Consider the following 11806-nt stretch of genomic DNA (forward strand, 5'->3'; position numbering starts at 1 on the left):
TTCTATCACACTGAGGCTGCACAACAGAGACTACCATTCAAGCTAATTGGATCCAGATTTGGTGTAAAAAATTCACTCAAATCTAAATCCACTATAACTTTTCAAAAACATGATGGCAACTTAACACCGATACAAAGAACCCAAAACCGATCACAAACTGTACCCCTCCGCTAGATGGTCGAAACAGCAACGCAGAATTCGAAAATAGCTATTCACTTTTTTTTCGACAGAGAAAGCTGGGGTTATACAACCATACCATTTGGGGTTCGAACTTGCAACGTCCCAACACAAGGTGACGTGCACTAACTGCTCCTGAAAGACAAGAAGAGCCGCGATAGTAAAATAGCTATTCACTTGGTTTAAGAATATCTTAAAACATATTCCAAAAACTTTTAAACTATTTTTCTTTTTTGGATTTACCATTATTCAAAGAGATTCTGATATATTCACTTAAAATCCTTTTGGAAGTTTGACCATTAAACAAATTCAAATATACAGCTTATTAAAACACATCTTTCAGCTTATTGTCTATCACATAATTTCATTCAGAAAAAACTTTCCCAGGGCGTTACAAAGACGCCAGGGCACTCAATTTCTACAAATAGAAAAACTACGACCAAGTTTCAAGAAAATTCGAGTTAGACCAAACAACCAGCACGGACAGCTTTTCTCAGAAATGTTTTGAAACGAAGATCGATACCACATGAAAATTGCAAATCTTGACAAAAAAGAAATTCCTTCCTCACATTAGAACGCATAACTAGTCATTTGGCCTACAGCAAAACCGCTTACATGACTAACCGTCACCTATCAGATAACGGACACAAAGGGAAAAAAATAAATAAAAAACACCGATTCGACAGTAGTTATCGTTGACTAATACTGGGGAACAAGGATTAGGTAACCTCAATTCAAACATTTATTTCAAGCAATTGCAGGCATTTTAGACCACTACTGAACCCCAAAATCTCAAGCTTCCGCTCCAAGTTCCAACAGCAAAGTATGATTGACAAGGTTGGCTGCAGGGCCGTGGAATTGGATGGGTCCTGATCAACAATACCAAACCCAAGAGTTACACCAAACAATCAAGATGGCTGACAAATAGAACATCACAATCTACTATTACCAAACCTCACCTGGACAGAGGTAACGATTTTTAACAGCCCACTCATCTCGATTGGATGCAAATTTTAGGAATGGAGCGCCTGAAAATTATATTTCGCATAGTAAGCTTGCTAAATTAACCCCCAATAAAAACTGACGAGGAAAAGAGAATGAAGTCACTTAGATAATGTAAAAGAAGCCATACCATCAAGCTCCACCATTGCCTTCTTGATAACTGGCTTGAATTTACCTGCAGATAGACAGATGATTCAGCACATCGACCATATTTAGCACAGACCAAAGTATCCAACAACCAAAGGATTTCAACAACATGATGACTCAAATTCATTGCCCTTAATGTAGCTGGCCAGGGCAACCAAGGAAATCTGGTCGCCAGAAATAGACTAACCATTTTTGCAGGAAAGAAAACTCACGCGCGCATGCATTTCAAGGGATCAAAAGAGCACACAGGGGCATTCAATCATTTTCAAACACTCCATCCAGTTCTCTCTGTCAGAGCCAAGGGATAAAGCAAATAAACCCTTTTGATCTGATCAGTCCATAAGAACAACTACCAATCAGAGAACATTGGATCCATGAAAATCATGGAAAGCTTGAAAAACGACCAGCAGAAGACAATCTTGCAATGCACAGTTCACTAATGGGCTAAGTCAGCTTCTGTTTGGTCAATGTCAGAGAATAGAACACGGTTACATGATCGTAGCATAATGTGTGCCACTACATATACTACAGGAATATTTGCACTAAGAATTGATTGTTCATAAAAAATTATACAGCCAAATTATCTTCAAACAGCATAGGTTTACAAAGTTCAGCATACGATACGTTGAATTCAACCACCAACCACCCTTTGATGAGACCATGCAATCATCAAGCTGGTCAGTTTCAATGCCTCAACACCTCCTCAACGACTATAGAGGAAAGAGGAACAACAGCCTACAACTTAAGCTAAACTCACTCACAAATCCACATTAGTTTTTTTTTTCCCGAAGGAACACTTTTAAACCCACATTTGTTAAACTCATTCCAGAAACATACAAGGCCTATATGCAGTTTCACTGAAAAGAAAAAAGGCCTACATGCAGCATCCACACTTGAGACATGAGTCAGAACTTAGAAAAAAAAAGGCATCAAGGGCACATCAGTGCTACCAGACCCGTCCTCTGTTAGTTGGACCAACAATGTGAGGCAACCTACATGGTGGCCTCAGAGACAGGATTATAGGATCCCTAACAGGGTTCAATAATGCCGGCACATACAGCTTATACAATCATAGCTTGTTCTGCAAGTATAGGAACCACCCACAACTAAACCATGCTCCAGGATGACATGTCACAAGGGCATGACCCAAAAAAGAAAGAATGTCCCAATCATGCATAGGCCTCAAAATAAAGGAAGTTACGTGCAACCAAGGCCAATTAACTTGTGGAAGACGAGTAGCACATAACAAGTTTTGCTGGTCGGTCAGTGACCCATACCTTGTTGGAGCCTAGACACACCCCCATAGACCCTGGATCTAGATCCTTGTCTTGCCAGTCTCGAAGCCTCAGACCAACCGACATGTTCGTTGTCGTATTTGTATAAAGGGCTACCTAAGCCCGAAGTGAAACTCGTATTCATTAATTTTCTCTGTTTTAATTATTTGTTTTACTTGATTAAGCGTGAATTTGTATAACGGTTGACATATCATTCTTGTTTGGTCTTTTTCGAGCCTTGGTGTTGTATCTACACCATCAAGCTCACTTTTTGTATAGGTTGCACATGCGAGGCATCTAGTGTTGCATGCTAAAGCTCGAATCAAAGGAGAGTCAAAGTTCCTGACAAGTTTGATGGCTTCTCAGCGGAGAAGGAAAGACTAGACTTGCAGGCGGGATTCCTGCATCACCTTCAACTAATTAAAAGATTGTTCTCCCCATAATTGGTCACGTCTTAAGGGGCTATAGGTATATTGCATATTCCAGTAAAATCCTAAACTTTTTTTAATTAACCTTTCCTAAAAAGCACCCTTCAGGAAGGATATAACTGTCCTAACGTCAAAAAAAGTAGGGATATTTCTGAGCTATGTAAAAAGGCAAGGATGGAGTTGTCTATACACCCATCAGACAGGGATGATTACAGGAGAAATCCATTAAAATTGTACAGCACAGACAAACCAAAACACTTGAGAGCATATGCCTAGACTAAACCGACAGGCCGCATATACAAGAATCAAAACATATCCCACACCCTGCATAGCTTAAAACTCTTGCCAGTGAATAATGAAACCCACCATTGATAACCAGATAAATTGACTGTCTAGAAACTTGATTAAAGATCTATCCATAGCACTATCTCCAAACATTATGCAAGCTTGAGCCGTTGATATAAACAAATGGATCTGAACATCAAATTCCAGATGCAAATTTCCATTTGTGGACAAACAAAATAAAAATAAATAACCATTATGGCTACGGAGATGAACATCAACATACAGGAAAAAGTTAAGGAAAAAAAATCAAAAAGACATTCCAAACTTGCGTTTGGACATGGATATTAAGAGAGAATAAATGAAAACAATGATAAAATATCGAGTAACATGTAACTTTAAGCAACATCATAGCTAGTGTCCCAACAATGAGTTAGGATAAATGAATCATAAATTAGTTGTACTACATGAAAAGCACATGGCAGTGTCCTGTTTCCAGAAACGTTCATAATCGGACTTAATGAAACCCTATCAAATATTAGCAGGCTTGGCAGGCAACATATCCATATAAAATGTAAAGTATACATGCATCATGGAGCAAAAGTTGTGACAGATGAATTGATTTGGAACAAATGATCTCAAAGCAGCCAGACTATTAGCCAAATGATCTTTTAGCACTGATATCAATAAAAAGGAACAGGAAAAAGTAAAAGTATACCATGACGCCTCTCCACATCCATCAATGCCGTAAGTGCAGTCCCACCAACAGTCCATTCAGCAACTGGAGCGGCAAGATTACCAACCTGAAAGAACACATCAAAGACCTTCAACTGCACAATCCTCGGCTCTAATTCAACATAGTATCCAATACGAAAACATGAAACACAAGCGACACTCAAAACAAAAGCAGCAGTTAACACTCAAAACAAAAGCAGCAGGTCTTAAAATTAAATTCCCCTTGTTCCCTTTAACCTATGCCATGATGCTCAGGGTTATCTCTAATTGGATCTCCTTTTCTAACTGGATTTTATTCCAAATATGTGATCTTAGAGCTCGCTTACACTAAATATACTATCAGCGGGAACTTTGATTTTTGGTTGGGAAGTGTCAAGTTTTGGCACATCTTATGAAGGAGGAAGCAAAATGCCAATCTTAGTTCATTTTCCCCAGAGATCACTCGCTTCACCATCAATCTTATTCTTCCCATGGTCAATGATACATTCATCATGAAATACAGAGCACTATGGGCAATACTAAAACATAAAAAAATCATAAGAATCCTGATTATGCAACAAAACCATGATCAGACAGAGTAGGCAAACAAATTTTGCAAAGGACTTTAATATATAAGCAGTTCAATCCACACCATTTACAGAATACAAGCTTTACGGTGTCAACTGCCAATTTTGTGTCCAATGTTTGCTGTCAAAAAGCACACTTCTTCAAATATTTTTAACTAAAGTAATCTCGGAAGCAACCGCAAGCATAGATTAAAGTGGATGCCCTAGCACTGACCGCTTTTTCTGATTTATTCAAAAACCATTTGTTGAGCCATATTTGGAACTTTCGCATAATACAACTACTCAAAAGGCCTGCTTTGCGAAACAATACAACTTAGGACCAATTTTAGATAAATCACAAAAAGATCAAAATTCATAATTCTAGAACCCTTTTCCTCCATAACATAGGGTAGTCTGTATTCATGAGTGACATTTACAATATCAAGGTATGAAGGTAAGCAAACGCATTCCACAAGTATGTTCTGTTTTTTCCGTGAAGAATCTTCAGAAAGAATAGTAAGACAATAGAAAAAGGTTCACGCAAAGAAGCATTTTATGAAGTGAAAGTCTAAGATAAAAGCACACCCAACAATCATCGCTCCATGATCAGTTTTGTCTTTTCCCTTAATTAGACAAAGTCTAAAACCAAACACGCCCATCAGTTATGGTCTAACAACGGAAACCAATGTACCGGCAACCTATACAAACTGGAATACACATAAACAGTTACCCCGTAGTCAAAAGATATAAATCAAAAAGTGGAAAAGTCAAAAAATAAATAGTTTTCTGATGCAACTACTGAGTTTAACACAGCCCAACAGCTTGAAAGCATGAAGCATAATCATTTTTCATCTATAAGCCATGGAAAATTGATAGGCCAAGTAAGTTTTTTTTATGGAAAGAAACAAATTAATACAAGCAGAAATCCTTTTTGTTTTTAAAAAACTACAAACAGAAATCTTAAAATAAATATGAGATGGGAGAATCCACAAACCGATGATATGAGTCCTGTCCTTCCACAATGAAGAAGCGCTCCTGCTGCATAGCCCAGCGCATAGCAGTAAGAAGAATCAAAATTGGTAGGCAATCCACATCTCCCTTCATAACTGCAAAGCAATGTCAAGAGTGTGACATGATAGAACTGACAGATAATCCTCTAGATCATGATGATAATAACCATGAGATATTTCAAACAGAAGAACAGAAGACTAAATTTTCACTTGGAAATGGATAACATTCTAAACTAGGATACCTTAACCCAGAAAATGTGCAGTCAACTGAGAGAGAGAGAGTTTAAAAGGATCAGTAAAAGATAATAGCTCCATTACCCAAAGAAATGGGACTGCCCCTTGAACTGTCCAGAATATTTTCCCTCCACTCTTCGTTTTGCCAGCTCAGTTTCAACCATTGAGATCAGCATCTTTTCTGTCTCTATCTTGGCAACCTACAAGGGAACCCAAATGCATGACGTAGCTAAAGTGATACAATAAAAAATTATTTCGACATGGACGTTAGATAAGAATAATTAAAGAAAGAAAAGCATGTAATATATAGATCACCTGCACATTTCCATGTGGATCTCTTTCCAGCAGCAATTGCTCCTGAATAACTTTCGGCAAAAAATCAAATAGCAGACGGGATTGTTCCTGAAGCTTTTGTTTCCACAACCCGCCTTCATCAACAACATCACGAGCTAAAATTTCATTAAGTTCAGCAATAAGTTTTTGCACCTGCTTGCAGAAAACAGTTCTTAAACGTTAAAGTGATGATTTCACAAATCACAGTGGTGGACTTTCTAACAGTCCACAATTCTGATTCACATAATCAAAATATCACCTCTGGAATAAAATCAATTAGGCCTTCTGGTACGAGTATAACACCATAGTTGTAACCCTGTTCAGAGCGCTTGCAGATAATGTCTGTTATGTAGTCGGCGACATTTTTAAGTGTTTGCTTTTTAGCAGCCACCTGGATCAAGAATAGCAGTATAACCATAACCAAATTCCAAGCTATTAACAATGAAGCAATTGCAAATGTGCACTTTGAAATCATACTGCCTACTCAACAAAAAAGTGCCTAATCACAAGCAGAACATCTTAATAAATCACCAACTTGTTCTTTCATATCAACAACACTGTAAACAGCACTGAATATGCTCCAGCACACAAATGCAGATGTGCACACTATGGAAGGCCCTTTCATGTAAGAAAAGGAAAATGGTGAAAGAAAATTCCACATGTATGTGTGTGTGTAAGGTCACTCCCTAGTGTGGATGTGCATACAGTATAAATGAATTCAATCCTCACCTCATGCTTTTTCAAGTAGATCGACTACACAGACAGGCTCAACTTTTTCACTTTAGTATAATTTAGGTCTTACAACAATTTGTATGTAGGACATATTTACAACTCCATTTTGGTGCAATCTGGACATTTCATCTTTATTAAGATTTGTTTAAATGTTTAAATTTCTTGATTAAAAGTATGTTCTAAAGTAAATGAATGCTGGAAGTAAATGAACCATGAAACAAATCATATGATGAGATTCTTAAGAATGCACAAGGAGATATCAGTCACTGTAATCAACTTTGGGGCTCACACATCCGCACCAAAACCTTATGCATATGTAGCAGGCTGGCACATGCATGTGAATGATGCAACAGAGAATTTAAATTTAACAAGAGAACCAGTAAGCCTGAATTAGCAAACACCTTTTCCCTTGAAGGAAAGGAAGCAATAGTTCACGTGTAGGTGGGAATGTCTTTTATGCATCGACATGAGCAGACACAGCACATACTTGCACAATACATTGAGATCACTAACAAAAGTCATCTGGTTAACCTGAACTACAAAATTCTTTTCCAGGAGGAAAGCTAGAAACTGGTGTACAATAACATTAATAATCCAATAAGTGCAAGAAGCCCCCAAGGACAACATCATGCATAAGTACCTACCTCTTCCCCAATAAGTGTAATGTTGGGATGAGTCTGCAGAGCACACTCAAGCGTAATGTGTGAGGCTGCACGACCCATAAGCCTTACAACTGCAGAACCAGGAAATATCATACAATAAACACAACTGGAGAACCACAAATTTCAAAATGCACGTTTGGTGATTAAATGAAGTAAAAGCACAAGGTACATCATGTAAATACAAAATCTTTTTCAAATTTTTTAACTTCTTTTTCCAAATGTATTTTGAACTGGCATGCTTATGTTAATGTTCAAACTTTTGCACATCGAAGAGATTATGTGATAATGACTCATAAAATAATTATCTTACAGTGGTAGTATTTTCCAGTTGATCGGGCATCAACCATCACATTGCCAATCATTTCTGAATAAATCTGCATGAAACAAAGGTTACCCATGGCAGGAGATTACCATGCAAATATCAAAAGCCAAATCTCAGTTCAGCAGTAGCCCTAATTGAAAATTAAATATTCATACTCAACTCAAAATATATTACCAAATGGCTTAACCCAGCATCTCCTACATTTACTTTTCAAGAGAGTAGATGAATCTCTTAAGCACACTTCCATTATGATCCATATCTTTCACTAAACTCAAAAGAGATAAGATATTCAAGGTATAGACTAACCTCAAAAAAGAAGATATTGGACTGCTTTCCACTCCTAACACGTAGAGGATACACCTAATAGTAAGGTGGTAGGCTCTGTTTGGAATTCTACTAGCATGAATAGGTGGCTTTGCAACCCAAACATGAAACGGATCATGTTCTAGGACAAAGGGCCCCGGAGTCCATAATTCACTGACTCCTAATCTCGTCTGAGGTTAAAAGTACAACAGCATGCACTAAAAGAAAATGGCCATGGGCACTGTATTTGAAAATGGAAATATCCATAATCAAGTGTAAATGCCTCAAAATAAGGTCATGAGCTCATTCCATTCCTGAAACTACACGTGATAAAATTTTCATCCAGTAGCTATTACCAATGAACAGTTAGTTAATACAGATTAACCAATCCACTAAGGTTTCCTCCATTGGCCACAGTGCTGAAGCCATTGTCAGTTCCACAGAAGTGGATTTAAAAGTAAACACAATTTACCTTACAGGCTGTATCAAACCCAAAACTTGCAGGAACCTCCTTGGACTTCAAATCACCATCAATAGTCTTTGGACACCCAATCACCTTAGTCTTTATATTTTTAGCCCTATGAAAAAGTGCAAAACGCAATCATCTAAAAAATGTATCAAAGTGGAAACTTATGAACAACGCAATGGTCGGGCTGCCTAATTTATGCTTTGAAGCCTTGAAGGTAAACTCACAGCTAAATCCAATTTGTCTTTGTAGCTATTGACTCAGTTGGGGAAAAAAAGAATCAATAAAGACTACAATCAGAAAATAGTATCACCGTATTTTTACCTGAAATATTCTGCAAGCAGACAAGCATTAGTATTTGAATCATCACCTCCAATAACTACAAGCCCATCAAGATCAAGCTTCAGTACTGTATCTTCTGCTTGTTTAAACTGAAAAACACAAATGCATCAGCCTTGTTGCAGAAAAAATAATGACAGACTGATATAAAAATCCAATGGCTGAAGTGCCTTTAAGAATACATAAAATTGAAAAGCGTTGACAAAAGGTGCACCTGCTCTGGAGTTTCAATCTTATCCCTTCCACTTCGTATCATATCAAATCCGCCCTTGTTTACCAATTAAAACAGAAGATTATAAATTGTAAAGATCAGTCATTTGATTAAAAATACCATGTGACCATAGCTCCACAAAAAGAATTAAGGAACCAAGGATATGCATTTTGAATCGCATTCATATATACACACCAGAAGGTTACACAAATGTATGCAAGCACATATAAATCATATCAGGCTACAATTGCATAGGTTTGACCAAAATAACAAAATCAGATGGCAGTTCCATGTTTATGAACAAATGGACCCAAATGCACATTTATTCATGTCAACATGCTAGCCATGCAGCAAACTCCCAAGCATACAAAGTCAAGCAAACATGAATAAGTATGCACTTGCACATCCCCCCTACCAACATGCACATACTTGTATACATGTACCAGTGTGTTTGCACATACAATACCTGCATAGGGTTCTGAAGGCACATAAAAACAGTTACAATTGCAATCACTACATCACAAGGAACCAAAACAATGCTACTTGAGAATGCAAAAAGAACAGCATATAAACTAGGAACCATGTTATCAACTGAAAGTATGAATGTATGAGCACAAGCTTAGCTTCACAAATTGGTATCATCCTCCAAACCTTAATCCTTTGCCAGAAACAATTTCACAACTCACAAGTAATTTAACCACAACCATGAAGTTACTCACTTTGGATCCTAGAATATTGGCCAATGTAATAGCAGTTATTAGCAATTTCCACAAGCATTTTGCAAAAGATATAAAACATCCATAAAAGTGTTCTGAGCTTCCAATTATTTAAAGCTTCACAGTTTGACCAACATAAAAACAGCAATTAGCATCTATAGTTCACACATCGTTTCAACAAATCTCAACTCCCTCGTAGCTTTCCTCAACAAAGAATTCCAACCTGGGTCAGAACAGTACTGTACAGGATGAGCTCGGTTTATAAAAATGCCATATTTGTGCCGCCTCTGTCATCATCCCTTATCGAATTACTCAAATCCATGCTTTTAGGTTAACGTTTAAAAAATGCACTCTGCGAGCATATTATCCATATCATATCACCAACGAATGAAAAAACAGAAATCATACATATATCATATATCTTACGAATTGAACAACAGGAGAAAACCCGACCACATCCAAAAAATTACAAAGATGCAAGAATAGCCAGCGGCTTTTTTGTACTAAAGTGCCATTAATAAAAAAGATGTTGAAAAAACGCTCATCCCAGGATCCAAAGGCATCGACATACAAAATGGGGTAGAAAGTATCGTTTTCATACCATGCCTAAGTGCACGGTCATGAAAGAGGGGAAAAGAAAAGGAAAGCAATAACAATAAGAAGGTAATCTTCATGACTGGCTGTAGACGCTGTGATTTTACTTTTATTTTGACGAATGAAAACCAAAGATCAAGGAAATAAGATCAAACTGAAACGACATCTAATAGCTATTCGGAAATAAGATCTAGGGCAGTACGGAAGGAAACAAGCATTTATCCCAGAAAAAAAGGAACCTGATTGCGGTAAGGGTAGATGAATTCCGGCGTCAGCACGACGTATTTGCATCTCATGATCCCGGCCGGACCTCCCTTGAACCCATAGACCGTGCTCCCCGTCGTCCTATCCATCAGATAATCTGCGAAAACAAGAAAGATACGTTAGCCCTAAGATCACAAATCACAGAAACCCTAACAAGTTTCGATCGGGAGAGATCCGTTTTTCAGACCGAAGATTCCGGAGATGACGTTGTGACCGCCGGGGGCCTGGCCGCCGGAGAGAACGACTCCGACATTCAGGCTCTGACCTGATCTGCCGGCAGGCGCTTCGGTGGGGACGAAGTGGGCGGAGGGCTGGCCGAAGAGGTTGGGGAAGAGCTTGGCGATCTCCTCGGGGTTTCCGGCTGCGGAGCTCTGCGGGCCGTCGACGACGTCGAAGGATTTGCCGAAGACGGAAGGGAGCGGGAGCGAGTAGTCTAGCCGGTGCTTCTGCAAGTCGCTGTATACTTCTGCGAAGCGTCCGGTGGCCGGCGGCTTCCCAGCGATGACGCCGCCGTTGTCCAGAAGAGGTGAAGGAGCCATAACTAACTTCTCGACGATGGGAGAGACGAGAGAGAGAGAGTTAGCGAGGTGGAGTGTGAGAAAGAGGGTTCTTATCTTTGGGTGGAGCGGAGCCCCAAGGATTCCTGTTGGCAGAAAGTGGGTTTGAAGGTGGGAAAGGGCGAGTGTCGTTGTCTGGTTGGGTCATTTTCTGACGGGAAAATGACAAAATGTGAGAAGAGGACACGGTTTTGATGGTTCGGTGGGTTTTGGGTGAGCGTTTCTGTGGACCTCGGGCTGTGGGGATGGGGAAAGAAACAGGCGGGTAAATCGATGCTGCTGGGACCGATTCGTCTCGTTATTAAGTATCGCATCTTTTAGTATATTCTCTGGCGTATCGTCACCAGTAGCTGTCATACGTGTTGGTGTCGTTTCTGATCGTGCAAAAAAACAACAAGCGGATCTGAGCTAAAGGTTGGTGAGAAAGCTTGGAAGGGTTGGTGGGTCGGTTTGGGTCCGAAATATGTCTACCG

General features: G+C 38.9%; 1 protein-coding gene across 1 annotated transcript; it reads right to left on the minus strand.

Moving 5' to 3' along the window:
- Positions 1-719: 719 nt before the first annotated feature.
- LOC149848408 (pyrophosphate--fructose 6-phosphate 1-phosphotransferase subunit beta-like) lies at positions 720-11497 on the minus strand. The gene is made up of 15 exons (XM_089995092.1): positions 10964-11497; positions 10752-10873; positions 9206-9259; positions 8977-9083; positions 8659-8764; positions 7872-7935; positions 7544-7632; positions 6427-6558; positions 6150-6320; positions 5919-6034; positions 5585-5696; positions 4029-4113; positions 1310-1354; positions 1137-1205; positions 720-1046 (listed from the first exon to the last, which is right to left on the minus strand). The coding sequence occupies exons 1-15, from the start codon at positions 11313-11315 to the stop codon at positions 970-972; spliced, it is 1701 nt and encodes a 566-aa protein (XP_089851218.1). The 5' UTR covers positions 11316-11497; the 3' UTR covers positions 720-969.
- Between the last annotated feature and the right edge of the window lie 309 nt (positions 11498-11806).

The sequence above is a fragment of the Nuphar pumila genome, chromosome 1 (assembly GCF_984573655.1).
Source record: "Nuphar pumila chromosome 1, dmNupPumi1.hap1.1, whole genome shotgun sequence".
NCBI classification, from domain to species: domain Eukaryota; kingdom Viridiplantae; phylum Streptophyta; class Magnoliopsida; order Nymphaeales; family Nymphaeaceae; genus Nuphar; species Nuphar pumila.